The following is a 22,854-nucleotide window of genomic DNA, read 5'->3' as shown; positions in this document are numbered from 1 at the left end:
ATATGTATATACACTTGTATTTTATATATACATATGTTTATACTGCTAGTTCATATATTAAATACTACTGTTGTTAACTTTTAATATTTTGGCAAAAAGAAATTATGAATATTCATTTTAGTACTTTCTATTTCAGTAAATCACCTATGCACCTCTGAATGTCCCTGACTTCATCCCATACTCTCATTTGAGTTAACTCAGCAAGTAACTGATAAAACTAGTATTGTGGCCCAAGTTTCTCAAATTGGTCTTTTGTTTTTCTACATTTTTCTTCCCTTTCTTTCTATAGCAAGGATTAATTTCTTCATGAAATACTTTTCTAGCACATGGTTGACACCTATTACATGCTTGTTAAATGGCTGCAGTGATAACAAGAACACAATTTCTTCTTCAAATAACCAAGTTTCCACTTTTGTTCAGCACTTCTTGGTTCTTGGGAGTAGAAACTGTTAAATTTTTTGCTTTAAAATATCTCTGAGCATGTGATTAGAATGAGAGAGACTAAAATCCAGCTTATCCACATTTAGTCCATTATTACCAACATGTGTTACAGAAGTTGTTCCTTCTTATTAAATTGTTCTCTGAGGGCTGGGGTTGAGACTGAGTAGTAGAGCGCTTGCCTAGCATGCATGAGGCACTGGGTTCAATTCTCAGCACTACATAAAATAAATAAATAAATGAAGGTATTGTGTCCATTTACAACTAAAAAAAAATTTTTTTTTAATTGTTCTCTGGATGTCTCCAGAGAAATAGTGTTGACCTAGGGTTGGTAAGTAGGTCTCAGGAGGTGGACTTTTACCAGACTGTATTATATTCCTGATAAAACAAAAAAATTTTGTGGGACATGGACAAATTCAGATGATCAGTAACCCTGGATTTCCCCCAGATGATTTAAATTCAGATTAAGTTCTAGCTTTATTGAGGAGGTACAAGAAAACCTAGTTATTCTCCATGAGAAACTTCCTTCTAACTACTTCTCAACCCTTAATCAATTAAACACCCCAAAATGCAGACACTAAATGCAAGTTACGGTCTCCCTAGAGTCAGAGTCCTGTTGGAAATACACTTATGGAGTCAAGGAGAGGTATTGGGTAGTTGATACGGTGGATATAACAGTCTTTCTACTCTTCTGCCTAGGTTTCCCACAAAAAACAAGAATGAGTTCATGCTGATCCCTGCAGCAGCGCCACTGCCTTTTTATTTTCTTCTCTTCGGTTGACTTCATTGAGGGCTGCTGTACCTAGACCTGCTTCTCACAGAAAGATTTCTTCCCTTTTTGATCTGTCCTCCTTAGGTTAATTACAAATCATCGCCTTCTCCACTCTCAAATTTTTTTATTCCTTATTGACAACTCTCTGTATTAATCAGCTTTTCATTTTTGAGACCAAAACACCTAACAAGAACAATTTAGAGGAGGAAAGATTTATTTTAGATCAGTTTCATAGGTTCATTCTGTGGTCAACTGGTTCCAAGGCGGAAACATTATGACAGAAGGACATGTTTGGAGGGAAGCTGCTCAGATCTTGATAGCCAGAAAGCAGAGAGAGAAAGGGATCAGGGACAGATATGGTCTCCAAGGGCCCACCCGCAGTGATCTACTTCCTCCAGCCACATCCTTCCTGCCTACAGTTACCATTCAGTAGTCCATCCAAATTATTAATCCATCAAATGGGTTAATCCACTGATGAGATTACAGTCCTCATGGTCCAATCATGTCACCTCTGATTGCTTAACACATGGGCTTTTGGGGGGACATTCCAGATCTAAACCAAAACATCCTACAAGACTAGAATTCTGTCATTTTCTTCTCTGAGTTCTCACTTGAATTAAGAATACATTCCTTAAACATTTACCAAGGATTTTTAATCAGATTAACTGTTACTTGACATACATTAATATTTAAGAATGCCCATACCCTCTCAGGCTCTCTCTGTTAGGTTTCTTTATCCTCCTCCCCTACCTGCCTGATGTTTAAGGACAACCTGTATATATTAAACAAAATTAACTATTTATTGTGATACTGGGTTATATTCTCATTCTTCAAATTTTATCTAAAAATATGAATACCACTTTAAAAAATGGAATATTCTTGTAAAATCAGCAGCTCGGGAGTCCAAGGCAGGAAGATCCCAAGTTCAAAGCCAGCCTCAGTAATTTAGCAAGATCTGTAGCAATTTAGCAAGATCCTGTCTCAAAGTAAAAAATTAAAAAAGAACTGGGCATACAGCTCAGTGGTAAAGTAACCCTGGGTTCAATGACAAGTATAAAATATATATACAATATTCTTTTTAGGAATTAATATTTGAAGACAACATAGCAGGATCCTGGCTGAAAAAAAATACTTTGAGAAATAAAAATTCATTTAAAGCAAACGAGAGTGGGGAATGTAGCTTAGTGGTAGAGCACTCACCTAGAATGCATGAGATCCCAGGTTCAATCCTCATCACCATAAAAAAATTAATAAGTACATTAAAAGACTTCTATAACTTTTTGAAATATTAACAAAAATTTTTTACATTTTATTTTATGTTACCTTTGTTAAAACAGAATCACAAGAAAGACCAAAAAGAAATATTTTTTCTGAAAACCTGTGTCTGCACATCTCATTGCCCTTGAATATGAGCTAAATTGTATGTCTCTTTCATTTGATAATGATTTTTTCTATTCTTTTCCTTTGCAAGTAGACCTTTAAGTTCTTTTATTCCCATATTTTGAAGTTTACATTGTTCTTTTGAGTAAAATGGACAGAACTATGGCACAGAAATGACAAATTTCCAATTCATTCAAATGATATCAGTATAATTATCTTAGGTTTTGCTTTGCTTTCTGTTAAATGAAAGTTAGATTATATGTTTAAATACTAAATGACAGTGTGAAAGATGGCAGACTAGAGGGTGACTGCATCTCCTGTCGCTCCAGAACCCAGGATCCAAGAAGGGGAGGCATCAAGAGACTTGAACTAAAATAGAGCAACGAGTGCAGGCCATATAGCCCATCTCGTAGAGTGCCTGCCTCTCATGCTGGAGTCCCGGGTTTGAGTCCCCAGCACTCTGGGTTTGTGGAAATTACAAACAAATAAAATAGAGCAATGGGATGAGTCTCCCCACCGGGTGAAGCTCGGCCTGGATAGCAGGCCCGGATAGGGGCAGCTTATCAGAGCAGGGCAGGGCAGCTACAGTCTTCCCCAGGCAGCCCTGCGCACTCCGGCGGTGGGCTCCTCCCACACAGCCAGCTTCTCCAGCTTCTCGGAGCAGGACCCCCAGTGAGAGCCTTTCTGCACAGAACCAGCTCCAAATCCCCGAGCCAGCAGAGAGCTCCGACCCGCAGGCAGCCTCTGGGACCAGGGCAGGGCAGCCAGAGACTTCTCCAGGCGGCCTTGCCCCCTCTGGCCCCAGGCTCTTTCCACAGGGCGATCCAAGATGGCGGACTAGAGGGTGATTGCATCTCCTGTCGCTCCAGAACCCAGGATTCAAGGAAGGGAGGCATTGAGAGACTCGGACTAAAACAGAGCAACGGGGTGAGTCTCCCCCACCAGGTGAAGCTCAGCCTGGGTGGCAGGCACGGATAGGGGTGGCTTATCAGAGCAGGGCAGGGCAGCTAGAGTCTTCCTGAGCTGGCGGTGGGCTCCTCCCACACGGCCAGCTTCTTGGAGCAGGCCCCCCAGTGAGAGCCTTTCTGCACAGAGCCAGCTCCAAGCCCTGGAACCAGTAGCAGGCTAGGGGCAGCTTTCTTTGGAAGCACTGCATTATCAAGTTCCTCCAAGACTTCAGGCTACTGAAGGCTGGGAGGTGATACACTGGAAATCTACAGGGACACTATAAGCCAATAGAGGAAATCTGCAATATCTCAGAGTCCCACTGACATCTGACCAATATGAGAAAACAAGGGAAGAAAATGTCCCAAACAAACCTAGATACTATATCAATAAAACCCAATGACAGCACAGCAGAAGAAATGTCAGAAAGGGAGTTCAGAATGTACATAATTAAAACAATCAGGGAAGCAAATGAGGAGATGAAAGAGCAAATGCAGGCATTGAAGGAGCATATGAAAGAGCAAATACAGGCATTAAATGATCGCACCAATCAACAGTTAAAAGAGCAAATACGGGAAGCAAGAGATCATTTCAATAAAGAGTTAGAGATACTGAAAAAAAAAAAAAAACAGAAATCCTTGAAATGAAGGAAACAATAAACCAAGTTAAAAACTCCATAGAAAGCATAACCAATAGGATAGAACACCTGGAAGACAGAACCTCAGATATTGAAGGCAAAATATTTAATCTTGAAAACAAAGTTGACCAAACAGAGAAGATGGTAAGAAATCATGAACAGAATCTACAAGAATTATGGGATATCATGAAAAGGCCAAATTTAAGAATTATTGGGATTGAGGAAGGCTTAGAGAAACAAACCAAAGGAATGAACAATCTATTCAATGAAATAATATCAGAAAATTTCCCAAATCTGAAGAATGAAATGGAAAACCAAGTATAAGAGGCTTATAGGACTCCAAATATACAAAATTACAACACACCCACACCAAGGCACATTATTATGAAAATACCTAACATACAAAATAAAGACAGAATTTTAAAGGCCGCAAGAGAAAAGAATCAAATTACATTCAGGGGGAAACCAATAAGAATATCAGCAGATTTTTCAATCCAGACCCTAAAAGCTAGAAGGGCCTGGAACAACATTTACCAAACCCTGAAAGAAAACGGATGCCAACCAAGAATCTTATACCCAGCAAAACTTACTTTCAGATTGACGACGAAATAAGATCCTTCCATGATAAACAAAAGCTAAAGGAATTTACAAAAAGAAAGCCGGCATTACAGAACATTCTCAACAAAATATTCCATGAGGAAGAGATGAAAAACAACGACGCAAATCAGCAACGGGAGGAACTAGCCTAAAGGAATAGCCAAATAAAGGAGAAAACAAATCATGTCAAAAAACAAAAATGAGTCAAATGACTGGGAATACAAATCACATCACAATAATAACCCTGAATGTTAATGGCCTAAACTCATCAATCAAAAGACATAGACTGGCAGATTGGATGAAAAAGAAAAATACAACAATATGCTGCCTGCAAGAGACTCATGTCATAGAAAGAGATACCCATAGACTAAAGGTGAAAGGATGGGAAAAAACATACCATGCTAACGGACACAGCAAAAAAGCTGGAGTATCCATCCTCATCTCAGATAATGTGGACTTCAAGCCAAAACTAGTCAGAAGTGATAAAGAAGGACATTACATACTGCTTAAGGGAAGCATAAATCAGCAAGACATAACAATCATAAATATCTATGCCCCGAACATTGACTCATCCATGTACATCAAACAAATCCTTCTCAATTCCAGAAATCAAATAGACCACAACACAATAATACTGGGCAATTTTAACACACCTCTCTCACCACTGGATAGATCTTCCAAACACAAATTGAATAAAGAAACCATAGATCTCAATAACACAATCAATAATTTAGACTTAACAGACATATATAGAAAACACCATCCAACAAAGAACGAATACACTTTCTTCTCAGCAGCACATGGATCCTTCTCTAAAATAGACCATATTTGATGACACAAAGCTACTGTTAGCAAATACAAGAAGATAGAGATACTACCTTGTACTCTATCAGATCATAATGGATTGAAATTAGAAATAAATGACAGAATAAAAAACAGAAACTTCTCCAATACCTGGAGACTAAATAATACACTATTATATGATGAATGGATAACAGAAGACATCAGGAGGGAAATAAAAAAATTCTTAGAAGTAAACGAGAACAAAGACACATCATATCAAAATCTCTGGGACACTATGAAAGCAGTACTTAGAGGAAGATTTATTTCATGGGGTGCATTCAACAAAAGAAGTAGAAATCAACAAATAAACGACTTAACACTACAGCTCAAAGCCCTAGAAAAAGAAGAACAGACCAACACCAAAAGTGGTAGAAGACAGGAAATAGTTAAAAATCAGAGCCGAAATCAACGAAATTGAAACAAAAGAAACAATCGGAAAAATTAACAAAATAAATAGTTGGTTCTTTGAAAAAATAAACAAAATTGATAAACTCTTAACCACACTAACAAAGAGAAAGAGGGGGAAAACTCAAATTATTAAAATTCAGAATGAACAAGGAAATATCACAACAGACACGAGTGAAATACAAAACATAATTAGAAGCTAGTTTGAAAATCTATACTCCAACCAAACAGAAAACCTTAAAGACATCAACAAGTTTCTAGAGACATATGAATTACCTAAACTGAACCAGGAGGACATACAGAACTTTAATAAATCAATTTCAAGCAATGAAATAGAAGAGGTCATCAAAAGCCTACCAACAAAGAAAAGTCCAGGACCAGATGGGTTCTCAGCCGAGTTCTACAAAACCTTTAAAGAAGAGCTCATTCCAATACTCCTCAAACTATTCCATGAAATAGAAGAGGAGGGAACCCTACCAAACTCATTCTATGAAGCCAATATCACCCTGATACCTAAACCAGACAGAGACACATCGAGGAAAGAAAATTTCAGACCAATATCCTTAATGAACATCGACGCAAAAATTCTCAACAAAATTTTAGCAAATCTCATACAAAAATATATTAAAAAGATAGTGCACCACGATCAAGTGGGTTTTATCCCAGGGATGCAAGGTTGGTTCAACATCCAGAAATCAATAAATGTCATTCACCATATCAACAGACTTAAAGTTAAGAATCACATGATTATTTTGATAGATGCAGAAAAAGCATTCGATAAAATACAGCATCCCTTCATGCTCAAAACACTAGAAAAAATTGGGGTAGTGGGAACATTCCTTAACATTGTAAAGGCCATCTACGCTAAGCCCATGGCCAATATCATTCTAAATGGTGAAAAACTGAAAGCATTCCCCCTAAAAACTGGAACAAGGCAGGGATACCCTCTTTCACCACTTCTATTCAACATCGTCCTTGAGACTCTAGCCAGAGCAATTAGACAAACCAAAGAAATTAAAGGGATACGAATAGGAAAAGAAGAACTCAAACTATCCCTGTTCGCTGATGACATGATTATATATTTAGAGGAACCTGGAAATTCCACCAGAAAACTTTTAGAACTCATAAGTGAATTCAGTAAAGTAGCAGGTTACAAGATCAATGCTCATAAATCCAATGCATTTTTATACATAAGTGATGAATCTTCAGAAAGAGAAATTAGGAAAACTACCCCATTCACAGTAGCCTCGAAAAATATAAAATACTTGGGAATCAATCTCACAAAAGAGGTGAAAGACCTCTACAATGAGAACTACAGAACACTAAAGAAAGAAATTAAAGAAAACTTAGAAGATGGAAAGATCTCCCATGTTCTTGGATAGGCAGAATTAATATTGTCAAAATGGCCATACTACCTAAAGTGCTATACAGATTCAATGCAATTCCAATTAAAATCCCAATGATGTACCTTACAGAAATAGAGCAAGCAATTATGAAATTCATCTGGAAGAATAAAAAACCTAGAATAGCTAAAGCAATCCTCAGTAGAAAGAGCGAAGCAGCGGGTATCGCAATACCAGATCTTCAACTCTATTACAAAGCAATAGTAACAAAACCGGCATGGTATTGGTACCAAAATAGACAGGTAGATCAATGGTACAGAATAGAGGACATGGACACAAACCCAAATAAATATAATTTTCTCATACTAGACAAAGGGGCCAAAATATGCAATGGAGAAAAGATAGCCTCTTTAACAAATGGTGCTGGGAAAACTGGAAAACCATATGCAACAGAATGAAACTAAACCCCTACCTCTCACCCTGCACAAAACTCAACTCAAAATGGATCAAGGACCTCGGAATCAGACCAGAGACCCTGTATCTTATAGAAGAAAAAGTAGGTCCAAATCTTCAACTTGTTGGCTTAGGATCAGACTTCCTTAACAGAACTCCCATAGCACAAGAAATAAAAGCAAGAATCAACAACTGGGATAGATTCAAACTAAAAAGCTTTCTTTCAGCAAAGGAAACTATCAGTAATGTGAAGAGAGAGCCTACAGAGTGGGAGAAAATCTTTGCCACTCAAACTTCAGATAGAGTGCTAATTTCCAGAATATATAAAGAACTCAAAAAACTCTACACCAAGAATACAAATAATCCAATCAACAAATGGGCTAAGGAAATGAACAGACACTTCACAGAAGATGTACAAGCAATCAACAGATATATGAAAAAATATTCAACACTCTAGTAATAAGAGAAATGCAAATCAAAACTACCCTAAGATTTCATCTCACCCCAATTAGAATGGTGATTATCAAGAACACAAGCAACAATAGGTATTGGCAAGGATGTGGGGAGAAAGGTACACTCATACATTGCTGATGGGGTTGCAAATTAGTGCAGCCACTCTGGAAAGCAGTGTGGAGATTCCTCAGAAAGCTTGGAATGGAACCACCATTTGACCCAGCTATCCCACTCCTTGGCCTATACTCAAAGGACTTAAAATCAGCATACTACAGAGAACAGCCACATCAATGTTCATTGCTGCTCAATTCACCATAGCCAGATTGTGGAACCAACCTAGATGCCCTTCAGTTGATGAATGGATAAAGAAACTGTGGCATATTTATACAATGGAATATTACTCTGCCATGAAGAATGATAAAATTATGGCATTTGCAGGCAAATATATGAAATTGGAGAATATCATGCTAAGTGAGATAAGCCAATCTCAAAAAACTAAAGGACGAATGATCTCGCTGATAAGCGGATGAGGACATATAATGGGGGGTGGGAGGGGTTAGCGTTAGAGTTAGGTTTAGGGTTAGGGTTAAGGAGGGTGGTAAGAATGGAGGAAGGAAGGACTGTATTGAGGGAAAAGAGGGGTGGGAGGGGTGGAAGGGAAAAATAACAGAATGAATCAAACAACATTACCCCATGTAAATGTATGATTACACAAATGGTATGCCTTGACTCCATGTACAAATAGAGAAACAACATGTATCCCATTTGTTTACAATAAAATAAATAAATAAATACTGAATTACAATTTTATTTACTTCTATAAGACTTAACTGTATGAGCCCATATCTAAACACAAAAGAAAATTACCCTGTTAGATGGTTTACATCATATAACACCTTATACATGTTTTTTTTTTACATTTTTTAAAAGTAGATAAAGACTAACCTAAATCACATAACCTAAATCTCATTGATGTGGCTGTGTAACTGTAATATGAATATTCTCCCTGTTAAGTGGATGCTAACCCACAATAAGGGAGGGTGGGGAAGGGAAGAATAGAATTCCATTGAATTAGACAAAGGGGAACTGAGAGAAGGAAGGGCGGAGGAGAATAGGTAGGACAGTAGAATTAAATGGACATAACTTTCCTATCCTTGTACATGAATACATGACCAGGGAAACTCTACATCATGTACAACCACAAGAATAGGATCCTAATTAGAAAAAGTTATACTTCATGTATAATATGCCAAAATACCCTCTACTGTCATGTATAGCTAAAAAGAACTAATAATTTTTAAATAAATAAAATTTTAAAAATTCAAAATAAAAAAAAATTTTGGCTTCACATGAAAATGTGTTTTGAGGTCTAGGGGTTCTACTCACATTCTTTGCCCTATATTAGCATACACAACTAGAAAGATGAAAAAAAATCATCAAGTGACGATGTATGGGGTGTTAGAATGCAACATTAAAATGATATGCCTTTCAAGTAAAAAAAGAAGAAGAAGAGGTAAGAGCTTTCCTAGGTATGAGATCAATATACTACAAATAGTTCCAGGAGATTCTTGACTTGCTGCTGTTTCCTAAAATACTCCAGAGCAGAAAGGACTTCTTAGATTCCTGGTCTGGGGATGTAGGTCAGTGGTAGAGCACTTGCCTAACAAGCACAAGGTTCAGAGTTTGATCCCCACCTCTACAAAATAAAGAAAAAAAAAATAGAGTCATCATACAAATATTATAAATGATGCTATAGAAATCACAGTTAGAGTAAGAACAGGGTTTAAAGTAGATGGTTCACATCAGATGGGTGAAAGGGATGTCTTGCTCAAAGACATGTTCTCTGAAATATCTGAAATATTAAGTTTTTAATAATACAGTATTAACAATGTATGGACTCCCTGTAAATTGGAATGATTGCAAGTAATGGGAAAATTCCAGCATAATACTCAGTTTTTAATGGAAAAGGGAGGAGGGCTGGGGTTGTGGCTCAGTGGTAGAACACTTACCTAGCACACCTGAGGCACTGCATTGGATCCTCAGCACATAAAAAAAGAAAGAAAGAAAGAAAATAAAGGTCTTGTGTCCATCTACAACTAAAAATATCAAAACAAAACAAAAAAAGAAAGAAAAAGAAAAGGGAGGAACGGAGGGATCACATTCTATTTAATCTTCTTTGAAATACTATGATGTTAATCTTTGAAAAACACTCCCTGGTCCACACCCCCAAAAAATTTCACAAAAAATCACCCACCCAGTTTATAGGTTCACAGACAGTAGTCAAGTACATCATTCAACATGGATTTGTGAAAAACAATCATGCTAAATAAGCTTATTTTACATCAGAAACAAATAAATAGCAAAAAAAAAAAAGTGTAGTTGCAGATTTGGTTAGTTACATGATCACCACTGACCTCAAGCAAAATTGTGATTTGGAGAAAATTCAGTTATATTCCCCAGTCTTTAATATGCTCATAGTTTGTACTTGTCACATATATAAAATATAGATTTTTGATTCATTCACTTAGCATTATATTATAAGCTATGTACTACTTTAGTTTTATGTGATCAGATTACTAAGGAATCTTAACTTCTTATTACAAGAGTTTCTATTTTTATATCCAATGTTACAGTATTTCAAAAGGTACCTTGTAATGGAATCTTTTTCATTCATGTTCTGGGCACACTGCTAATACTTTGAAGCTGGAAACTCATCTTTGGGATATGAAAAATTCTCTCATATTATTCTTTCATATTTTCTCCTTTGTCATTTTAAAATCTTTATTTTCCTCTGGAGCACTTCTAGAAGTTAATTATTGGATCCACTGGATTATTTCTCTATATTTAAATATTTTTTTCTCTCTTTCTTCATGGATTGCTCCATTTTGTTTGAAAATTTACTCACAACAGTTTTGTTACAGTTCGTTTCCAAAACTTACAGCCATTTATCAGTTGTATAACTTTGAGGAAATTGTTTAATCTCAGCCTCAATTGCCTCATCTTTTTTTAAAAATTTTATTTAGTTGTCAATGGACCTTCATTTTATTTATTTATATGTGGTGCTGAGAATCGAACCCAGTGCCTCACACACTAGGCAAGTACTCTGCCACTGAGCCACAACCCCAGCCCCCCAATTGCTTCATCTTTGAGATGAGAAAACATGAAATAAGTTCACCTCAGGTTTTTTTGTCATTATTATTATTTGTTTTTTGTTTTTGTGGTTCTAGGGATCAAATACAGGGCTTCATTCATACCAGGCAAGTGTTCTACCACTGAGCTACACCCCCAGGCCTTGAGTTGTTTTGAGGATAGATTGATAGTGCTTAAAATAGTGTATGATACATAGGAAGTACTTAATAAATATTGGTGATATTGGTTATTCATCAGTATTCTTTGAATTTGGTTAATTTAAATGATTTGGGGGCCATTTGCAAGATGATTTCTGATGTATAGAACTAATGACCATATCCCCACCTTGGTGACTTTACCACATTAAGCTTTTTAGGAAGATCTGAGAACTGCCTATCTCATCATGCTCTCAAACTCAATTTTTAAGATTCTTTCACTTATTTTGTCTGTCTCTGTACCTATGTTTCTTCTTAATTTAATATCTTTTAAGAAAGTTTTATTCTTTTTTTGCTTTTTTCCCATTTTGGGGGGGGGCAGGGTACCAAGGACTGAACTCAGAGACACTCGACCACTGAGTCACATTCCCAGTTCTATTTTGTACTTTATTTAGAGACAGGGTCTCATTGAATTGCTTAGCACCTCCCTTTTGCTGAGGCTGGTTTTAAACTTGCAATCCTCCTGCCTCATCCCCCCAAGCCGCTGGAATTACAGGCATGCACCACCAGACCCAGCCCTATTTTGTTTTGTTTTTGGATTTTTGTAGGAAACATTAATTCTTAAAAAGGAAAGTGATAGGCTGGGGGATAACTCATGAAGATGGTCTATCCCAGAGTATATATTTATCGTTTTATTCATTTTTATTGATCACTGCTATGTGCCTTGCTCCGTGTTAATTACTGGGGACATAGAGATTTTATCTTTTGTCTATTTTTTCTTTTTTCAGTTCTTATCTTGAGTATTTTCCATGCTCTAGAACCTATGTGAGTTTACATTCTATTGCAGTATTTTTAAAAAAAATTTTAGTTGTAGGTGGACACAATACGTTTATTTTCTTTATTTACCTTTAAGTGGTGCTGAGGATGGAACCCAGTGCCTCACATGTGCTTGGCAAGTGCTCTACCACTGAGCCACAACCCCAGCCCTCTATTGCGGTATTTTTAAATTACAGGTCATGCCCCAGTAATGGATCATGAAATCAATTTAGTATATTGAAAGCAGTATTAGAAAACAAGAAATAGAAGATTACTCAATAGTTAATAACAGAGTATGTTCCATGGAGTATGATTCAGTATTGCTCCATGAAATTTTTATTTTGATTGTACTGAGGTTGTAAAAAAAAAAAAAACATATTTTTTACTATATGCATCTGGATCTGTAAATTTTGAAATCCAGCATTGAAAAAGAAAATAAGTAAAGATGTAATTACAACACAAGGTGATAAACACTATTCATGGGGTACACTGAGTACTCAGAAAGGGGTCTATCCCAAATGGGGAAGGAGAGTTAAGAATTGTTTAAGAGAGATGGAGCTTCCTAAGCTGTATCTCAAAGAATAAGCGAAATGGAGTAGGTATGGAGTAAAATATTCCTACCAAAGGAAATAGCACAAAAGCTCAAACACCTTATGACTGAAGGGAAAAATGAGTAGTAGTAGTAAGATACAAGATATAAATAAGAAGGGGCCAAATCAGGAGGCTTCTACTCCTCACCATACAGAGGAGTTTGGATTTTATACTGAAATCAGTAGAGAACCAATGAATGATAGGGAAGTGAAAAAAAATTCAATTTCTGTTTTAGATCAAACACTTGAAAGCACTTTGGAGAACGGATTTTTGTGTGGTGATCAGGTGCACAATGTGGAGAACTGGAGACTGGGACAGAAATTAGGAGCCATTATGAAGACATTTTAATCAAGAGAAGAAAATTTTAAAGCACTGAAAGTGAGAAGAGAACACAGAACTGGATGGCTCTTTGGATGTGAGGGGCAAGGTAGAGTCTGATACTGTTTTTGAAGTGGAGCAATAAGGGAATTTGTAATGGCCTTTACCTAGAAAATAAGAGGCACTAATAACTCATGGTAGAGTGACCAACTAGAAATGATCAATAAACATTTCATTAAATCTATGTAGCTAATGTCAGGCATTGAGATAAGTGTTAGGACTGAGAATATGAATGAAGGATACAGTAATAAAACATACTCTGGAAGTAAAACAGAGGAATGCTGATTTCAAGAAGTAGTGAATTATTGTTTCCACGAAATCTTCTGTGTACCATCCGCCTTGATTTGACTTTTTCTCTGTCTGAACCTCTATTGAATAAATTTGCCATAATCAATCATCTTAATATACACTTTGTTACTTAAAGATAATAGATGTTATATTCCCTTTGTATTTCAGACTTATAGATAGCAATAATAATCAGACATATGCTATACCTTAGAGATAATAGGAACCACATAGTTTTACAGCATTCAATATGGTGAAATATCCCAGTTTTTCTACAAGGTTCTCCAGTGTGTTTAAATGAAGAGGGATTTGTCTCTTCTATAAAGTTGCTTCTCTGTAATCCATTTCCCTCATTACCCCTTTGTTATACATTAGGTCACACTCATTTAACTGTTGTTCTCTCTGTAAAACCCTGAGCCTACTGTCTTTGATGGAATGATGTTGCTACTACAGTCATATGGATCTGAATGAAAGGGTTATCCCTTGATTGAGGAAGGCTACACTTGGCATTTCTGCAACTTGATTTTCTTCCATGCCATCAACAAAAAACTTGTTCACAGATAAAGCTTCATTGAAGGTTGGAATGATTAGAGGAATTGTAACTACTGACTCCCTTTGTCATTTTCCATCCTCACCCTGAACTAGCCGGGCAAGCCTATCCATCCAGCATGTTAGAAGAACAGAGTAACCCTAGAGTGAGCAAACAATGACTCTTTCTGGGGATTCTTTTCAAGGAGTCAGAGAGAGGGATAATGTGGCAAAACTATTTAGATCTGTTATTTCATGAATAATTACCCACACTGGCTTGCTCATCCATGGTCAGGGAAGAAGCAGCAGTAAGTATTATTCAGAAGCTTCCTCAAAATTGTAGGCACAGTAAACTCTTTTTATACATAAGTTGTACTCTTATCCTTCGAGGAATCTTTTGCAGCACAAAGAAATTTAGGCCATGGGGAATTTAATGGACTTCTTATGCCCCAACTCTTAATTCCTGTTTTCTTCATTTTCCTTATTATATTGTCATTAGCTTTAGGTGGTATCCTATTGTCAAGGCAATTGGTAATAGAACACACAGAATACAACTTTGAGACCTTTAATTCTTCTTGGTCAAATTCCTACTGTATTCTCAGCTTCCCTTTTCTCTGGTTAAAAGAATGCCAGTCAGCTGAGTGCAGTAATTCCACGCTACTTATGAGGCTGAGGTAGGAGGACTGCAAGTTCTAGGCCAGCCTTAGCAACTTAGTGAGATCCTAAGCAATTTAGCAAGACCCTGTCTCAGAGTAAAAAATAAAAAGGGCTGAGAATGTAGCTCAGTGGTAAAGCCAAGCAGTCCACATTTTGGCCCGCATTTCCTCCTTGACTTGTCTCATTCCATAAGGCCTAACTATATCTCCTCCAAGTCTAGAGGTTCATGTTTCTCCAAAACTTTCTTTTCTTTTCTTTTTTTGGTGCTGGGAATTGAACCCAGGCCTTGTGCATGCTAGGCAAGCACTCTACCAACTGAGCCATAACCCCAGCCCCTCTCCAAAACTTTCTAATTTAAACTTCCTGATTATTCTTCTGATTAGTACAATTTAATTCTGATCAATATTACATTATTCTTCTAATGTAATTCTTCAGGAGGAGTTTCTTTAGTCTTTTCCTGAGCATACCCCAATTCCTAGCTTCCTTGAGGTTTGTCTTGAGGTTTGTAGACATTCTCTTTAATTCTTAATGAGTCCATTCTTCATTTCAGGTCTCCCAGTACAAACCTGCAGTTCCCTTTTTGGAAATCCCATATTCAGAGAGGTTGGTTTCGTACTACCATCAGTTCTCTTTCCCCCAGCTGGTCAATCCAAGGGCACAGTGACCCACTGAAGGATATTTCCCACCAAAGTTTAAGTTTCTTGAATTCATGCAATTGCACTTCAGCAAGAGAATCCCACGTTAGGTTTCAGATTGTTAAATCTTCTTCCTTCTGAGGTTATGCAAATATACTTTCATATTCTTCCTCTAGTTTTCCTGTGGGTAATTATTAGACTAAAAGAACACATTTATACAAACACTAACAATTCCCAGGGACATATAATTATTGTCCGAATTCATGTTAAGGAAATGTAATTTTTTTTTCTTAATGCAATGTAATTTTCACAGATCTTTTTGCCTATAAAAGTGAAACCACCCAGCAGTTTCAGTTTCTTTTCCCTCTTCTCCAGCAATATGCACAGATCTATCAAACATTAAGAAATAAATCTCATTGCAATTTCTAACCAGACAGCTGAATCACATCCTTGGGTAGTTATTTGTGGTAACACAGACTCAACAATTTTCCTTGACACTTTATTATGATAATTTTCAAGCACTTCAAAAAGTTGAAAAATTTTTTCAGTAAGGTCCTATGTGCCCCCACCAATTGGGTATCACATGTCTATCCATCTCTCCATCCATAAATCTTAATTTCTCTGATGTATTTCAAAGTAAGTTAAATATACTAGTACTTTTCTTATGAACTACTTCAGAGTATTACTGAACTAGAGTTCAGTATTTGTTCAGTTTTTTTTTTCTTTTGGAGAAAAATTTAGACACATTTGTAATGAAACATATAAAACTTTAAGTGTACATTTGCTAAGTTTTGAAAAACTTACCTAAAATGCCTAGCAAAACATAGACAACTCATCACCCCAGATGAGTTGTCAATTCTTTTTGCCTCTTTCTTGTCAATTCCTTTCCTTTGACAATCATAGTTCCGATTTTCTCCACCAGTTTTTTATTGGTTCCAGAACTTTATATAAATGGCATCAATAAATATATGCTTTTCTGTATGATATGATTCCATGTAAGGTTTTTTTTTCACTTAACATGATAATCATCCCTCACCTATGTTGTATCAATAGTTTGCTCCTTATTATTTCTGACTCGTGCTCCATTCTGTGAATATACCATAGTTTGTTATCCATTCTCCCATTTATAGATACCTGGGATATTTCTAGTTTGGGGCTATTAAGTAAAGTGGCTGTGAACATTCTCACACAGGGCTTTTATGGACATAAATTTTCTTTTTTCTTGGGTAAATATTGAGGGGTAGAATGCTGGGTCATAGAGTGTTTGTTTAATTTATTAAGAACCTGTTCAGACCTTTTCATTTGCCCACTACAGTGTATGAGAGCCCTGATTGCTCCACATCCTTGCCAGAATCTGGTGTTTTCTGTCTTTTTAATTTTAGCTATTCTAGTGTATACTTAATAGTATCTTCTTACTGGAATTTAATTTGCATTTCTCTGATGACTAATAATGATGTGCACTTTTTCAGGTGCTCATTGATATTTGTATATCTTTTTTTGTGATGTATCTATTCCACTTTTTTGCTCATTAGGTTGTTTATTGATCATTGAGTTTTAGGAATTCTTTATAGCCTGAAAATCATTTATATGTTTTTCTCATGTTTAGTCTCCGTTTGTGGCTTGCCAGTTCATTTTATTTTCTTTATTTTTTTCTTCTTTATGGTGCTGGAGCATTGAACCCAGCGCATCATGCATGTTAGGCAAGCACACATTCCCAGCCCTGCCCATTCATTTTCTTGATGCCATTTTTTGATGAGCAAACATCTTTAAATTTAAATTAGAAATTGAACTTGCCAATTCTTAATTCACTATTTATTATTCATTTGTATGCCCAAATAAACCTTTATCTAGTTCCACGAAGATGTTCTTTTATGTTTTCTGCTAAAAATGTTACTTAAAAAGTTTGGGCACAAGATTTTACCAATCAATCCTTAAGGAGAAAAGAACTCTTCAGTGCAATTAAATATTGATAAGTATTCATAGTGGGGTATGTCTGAAGTCTTCAATATTATTTGGTATAAGAAGAATTTCAAAAAACTTCACCTGTCACCATGGAAAATTGAAAATACTTTTTGGAAAGGTTGTTAATATATTTCAGCTTGACATTTAGTAGCATTATAGCCTTGTTCTTTAAAAATGGAGAATGCAGAACTGCAACATCACTATGGTAGAAGAAAATTGGTGTTTCCTCAGTGCTGGTGATCTGAATTTTCACAAGACAGAATGTGGTGGACTTTAAAAATCATTAATTTAGACACTATAATTTTTAGTTAATAAAGGTCAATGTGTTTTAATTTAAAAAAAGTTTGGGCACAAAAAAGCTCTATGACTTCAGCTTTTGTATATGACTATGATTCATCACAAATTAATTTTAGCATATGGGGTGAGGTAGAAGTAAAAGTTAATTTATTTTCCCATATTGATGTCTAATCATTCTAGTATCATTTGTTGAAAAGACTCCTTGCCCCCACTGAATTGCATTGTTCCATTAAATTGCATTAGAAATCAAATGACTTTATAATTTTGGCTTCATTTCTTAGCTCTCTATTCTGTTCCATTAATCTATTTATCAGTCCTTATGCCTGCTAGTACCATACTATATTGATTTCTTTAGCTTCAAAGTAGTAAGTCTTGAAGGCAGGTAGTCCAAGTCCTCCAACTTAGTTATTTTTCATATTTGTGTTCACTATTCTGGGACCTTTGTTTTTCTCCTATACAATCCTTTCCACCTACCCCCAACCCCAATCTGGTACTAGGGATTGAACCCAGCGACCTTCTACCACTGAGTTACAGCCCCAGACCTTTTAATTTTTTGTTTTTAGACAAGGACTTGCTCAGTTGCCCAGGTTGGCCTCCTCCTGCTACAGCCTCCCAAACAGCCTGTAAAGGCATGTCTGGTTCTCCCACACATTTTTTTTTTTGTACCAGGATTGAACCTAGAGGCTCTTAACCACTGAGCAACATTCCCAGCTCTTTTAATTCTTTATTTTGAGACAGAGCCTCACTAAGGTTTGAACTTGTGATCCTCCTACCTGAGGCTTTTGAGTTGCTGGGATTATAGGCGTGCACCATCACACCTAGCTCCCACACAATTTTTAAAGTGATGCTTCTTTATTTTGGATTAGGTCCAAAGCATCCTTCATTAACCCCTAAGTAGAAGAGAGTTAAAAGGCATAACAAGGCTATGTTAGGAGTGGATGACTGAGTAAGATGCTTGCTTTTCCAGTTATATATATTAATACCTTTATTTTATATATTTATTTATTTTATTATTGTGCTAAGAATCGAACCCAGTGCCTCACACATGATAGGCAAGTACTCTACCACTGAGCTACAACCACAGCACCCAGTTATACATTTTTGATTGTTCTGAAAATATGTGACAAGCCATAAAGGCTTTACCCAATTATTTTATTTTATTTTGGTGGTAGATATTGAACACAGGGCTTCAAGTATGCTAGGCAAGTGCTCTACCACTGAACAACATTCCCAGTCCGACTCCATTATTACCTCAGGCTGCCTTTACCTTTGGCATATGACACAAGATTTTAGTATCATTCTTTTAACTGTTCATTAATTTTTTTTTTCTTTTTTCTTTTTGGTACTGGGGATTGAACCCAGGGGCACTCAACCACAAAGCCACATCCCCAGGCCATTTTTTGTATTTTTTTATTTAGAGACAGTGCCTTGCTGAGTTGCTTAAGGCCTTTCTAAGTTCTGAGGCTGACTTTGAACTCATGATCCTCCTGCTTCAGCCTCCCCAGCTGCTGGGATTACAGGTATATGACACTTAGCCCAGCCTGTTTATTACAATTTAAAAAAAATTTTTTTGTACTTGTAGATGGACAGCATGCCTTTATTTTATTTATTTATTTTTCAATGTGGTGCTCAAGATTGAACCCAATGCCTCACACATGCTAGGAAAGCACTCTGCCATTGAGTTACAGCCCCAGTGCCTCATTACAATTTTTATAAAATTTTGACACAGCAAAATATTCTCCATACTTTGGATATTGTGTATTATTCTCTTTTATATTTCCTGTAGCTGCAATAGCAAATTTCAAACAAACACAGGTCATTCAATAAATGTTTATTCACTAAAATTTGGCTCATTCCAAATTATGAAATTAGAGTATTTGAAGAAACATTAAAGCTTATCTAGTACAATCCTCCCATCTGATAACACATGATTAGTATAGTGATAGGCCACTCATATTCTTAAATATTTAAAGCAGCTCATTCCATTAATTCCTCCCAAAATCCAGTGCAAAGAAAACTGGTTGTTACTGTCTCCTTGAGGGAATAAAGGTAGCTGTGGTCCTAAAATAAGGTCGCTGTCATCACCACTGCATAATTTACAGGACCTAGAGTCATACTATAAGGAAGATTTAGGAAAACACATAATATCAGGAATACAACTATTTTATCTATTTTTGATACTCTCTTTTCTTTCCACCAAAGTGAGAATTTATTTTAATTAGGGCAAATGTTCATACAAGGAATATAATTATTTGTATAATATAGAAAAGTTTGCCATTCGTCTAGTGTTTACTAGCTATAAGTGGCTTAGGCTTAAATAACAATTTCTGATTTATTGATTTCTAAGTCAGACTGCCAAGTAAGATTTAATTAATGTTCAAAGTTGAACACCTAACCCTTCACATTTTTCCCCAGTTCACTCTTGCCATTTCTCCATATAGACACTTAACATGGAAGGAGTTAAAAAGCACAATTTGTACAATTTATAAGTTTTGCAATGTTTCAGCAAACTATAAAGAACTATTTATAATTTTAGGAATAGGACACAACCAATCTATACTTAAAAATTCTAGATGTTCAAATAGACTTTTATGTGTGTTCCAAGGTCAGATCATGTTATTTATTTCAACTATTTAAGCAAACATGATAAAGGACATAAAATTCAGTTTATGCCTCATCGTAGTGATGCTATATATATCTTTTTATTATTATTTTAATTTAGCTTTTAATTTTTACAGACTGCATTTTGATTCATTGTACACAAATGGGGTACATAATTTCATTTCTATGGTTGTACACAATGTAGATTCACACCATTCATGCAATCATACATGTACATAGGGTAATGATGTCTGTCTCATTCCACCATTTTTCATATCCCCTCCCTCTCATTTCCCTCTACATATTCCAAAGTTCTCCCATTATTCTCTCGTTCCCCACCCCCCACCCCCATTATATATCATTCTCCACTTATCAGGGAAAACATTCAGCCTTTGGTCTTTTGGGCTTGCCTTATTTCACTTAGCATGATAGGAAAAGATCTAATCCTGGTTTAGTCAGTGATATTCTATTGCTCTACTAAGTGTTTGAACCTTATCTTGATTTTATTTACTTTTTGAAAGATGGTATCCATTATAACTGTTTGGAACATGGAAATAAGAACAAAAGTGCATTTATGTCAGTGAAATAACAAGAGATTAGATAATAAACAAATAATGTTATTAAAATGGAAAGAGCCATTAATTTTGGCAGAATAGGATCATTGGAAATTGCCTCTTATTTTAATAATTACATTTTAATTTGTTAATGTCCTAGGCATTGGTTTAATTCTAAGTTTTACCCAGTGCCTGACCAGTTTCAAATTATTATAATATAAATTGCCTGGGAGTTGGAAAAATGCTTTGGTGGGTTTATCTTGCAAGCCCACGTTTCAGTTTTGCATCTGTGGGTAACATATTATTTTCATATGTATTTTCATAGTAACAATGTTACTAGCAGACATAAATTCCCAGCTCAGTCAAGGTACATATTGAATCTTTTATGAAATCAACTCTACAAAGTGACTCTTTATTAATGACATCTGCTTTTTAGGGTCAACCATGAAAATCAATACAATTACAACTAGTCTCTAAGCCTTTCACTTCCAGTTTTGCTTTCTGAAATGTCTATCTTTTTAAGCAGTCTTAATTTATCCTATTTTCAACTTAAAGTTTTTACATAGTTTTGAAATTATTTCTGGTTTACAAGTATAATTTGTGACTTACAGAAGAAATTCTAGATTACTAGAATCTGGCTCTATAGTGGAACAAAATAACATACCCATCATTTTACATAGCTATCCATGCTATCCCTAGCCCATGACAGGAGCAGCTATAATCTACTCATTTAGCAAACTATAGTCCTCATGTTGTACATTAGATCTTTCAACTTGTTCATCCTACATATTTGCTACTCTATATCCTTTGATCTATATCTCCCCATTTCCTCCCTGCATTCCAAACCTGGTAGCCACTGTTTTATTCTCTATTTCTCTATATATTGACCTTTTATTCCTCTTCTTCTTCTTCTTCTTCTTCTTCTTCTTCTTCTTTTTTAGACTCCATGTAAAAGTGAGATCATGCAATATTTTTCTTTCTGTGATTGGTTTATTTCACTTAGCATAATTCTTCCAGGTCTATCCACATTGTGGCAAATGGCAGATCAATGCTGGGGATATAGCCCAGGTTCTTACACATGCTAGGTGAATGTTTTACCACTAAGTAACACCCCTAGCTCTCTCCCCTTTTTTAAAGTCTAAATAATACACATGTGAATACGTATATCTCACATATCTCACAGTTTCTTTATTCATTTGTTCACTGATGGACACCTAGGTTATTTCCTTATCTTGGGTACTGTGTATAATGTTTGCACTTATGCCATACTGTTTTGATTAAACTAGTTTTGTAATATAATTTTTAATAAGGTAGTCTCATACTCCTTTGATTTTTTTTTAATAAAAAATGCCATTTTTTTTCTTTCTTTCAAGACTGAAAGGACAAGGATTTTGTGAGAAGAAAAAGACAACTTTCACAGGAAGAAGGGATCCAATACAAAGTTGCTGCTTAAGTATCCAGTTTATTGGTTTCAGGCCAATACTGTTGATCAAAATCAATGCTAAACAGGTCCTGGAAAAGTACCAACATTATTGGTCAAAATGCAGTTGGGATTTTGATAGGGATTGCACTGAAGCTATGCATTGCTTTAGGTGTATGGACTTTTAACAATTTTTCTCATCCATGAGCATGGAAAATCTTATTTGTGTCCCCTTCAATTTCTTTAGGAAATCTCATATGTTTTTGTATTCCTTTTACTACTGAATGTTATTTTCTATAGTATGATCTTAATATATTTGGGCATTTATATTAGGGCCTACAATATAATGCAGGATTTTACTGTTACTCATACTTGGATAGATGAGTATACTTAGCAAAATTCACATTTAGGGTTAGCTGAGTTCTTTTCTCCATATGGTGGTGGTATTATTATTATTATTATTATTATTTGGACTGGGGATTGAACCCAGGGGTGCTTAACCACTGAGCCACATTCCCACCTCTTTTTATTTTTTAATTAATTAATTAATTCATTCATTCATTCATTATTTTTTTGAGAC

The 22,854-nt window shown here is 35.8% G+C and overlaps 1 protein-coding gene across 2 annotated transcripts in view; it reads right to left on the bottom strand.

Annotated features, from left to right (window-relative positions):
- The window catches only part of Hat1 (histone acetyltransferase 1), an 85,337-nt gene that overhangs the window by 60,756 nt on the left and 1,727 nt on the right, over positions 1 to 22,854 (bottom strand). The window contains exon 2 of one of the 2 annotated variants that reach the window (XM_047543413.1): positions 10,276 to 10,306. The exons of the other annotated variant lie outside the window; for it this stretch is intronic. Within the exon in view, the coding sequence (XP_047399369.1) occupies positions 10,276 to 10,306 (31 nt within the window). The remainder of the gene's footprint in view (positions 1 to 10,275; positions 10,307 to 22,854) is intronic. 2 annotated transcript variants of the gene reach the window in all.

Source organism: Sciurus carolinensis, chromosome 3 (genome assembly GCF_902686445.1).
Source record: "Sciurus carolinensis chromosome 3, mSciCar1.2, whole genome shotgun sequence".
In the NCBI taxonomy this organism is placed as follows: Eukaryota; Metazoa; Chordata; class Mammalia; order Rodentia; family Sciuridae; genus Sciurus; species Sciurus carolinensis.
Note: the sequence above shows the minus strand (reverse complement) of the source record. Positions and strands in the feature narration are given on the sequence as shown.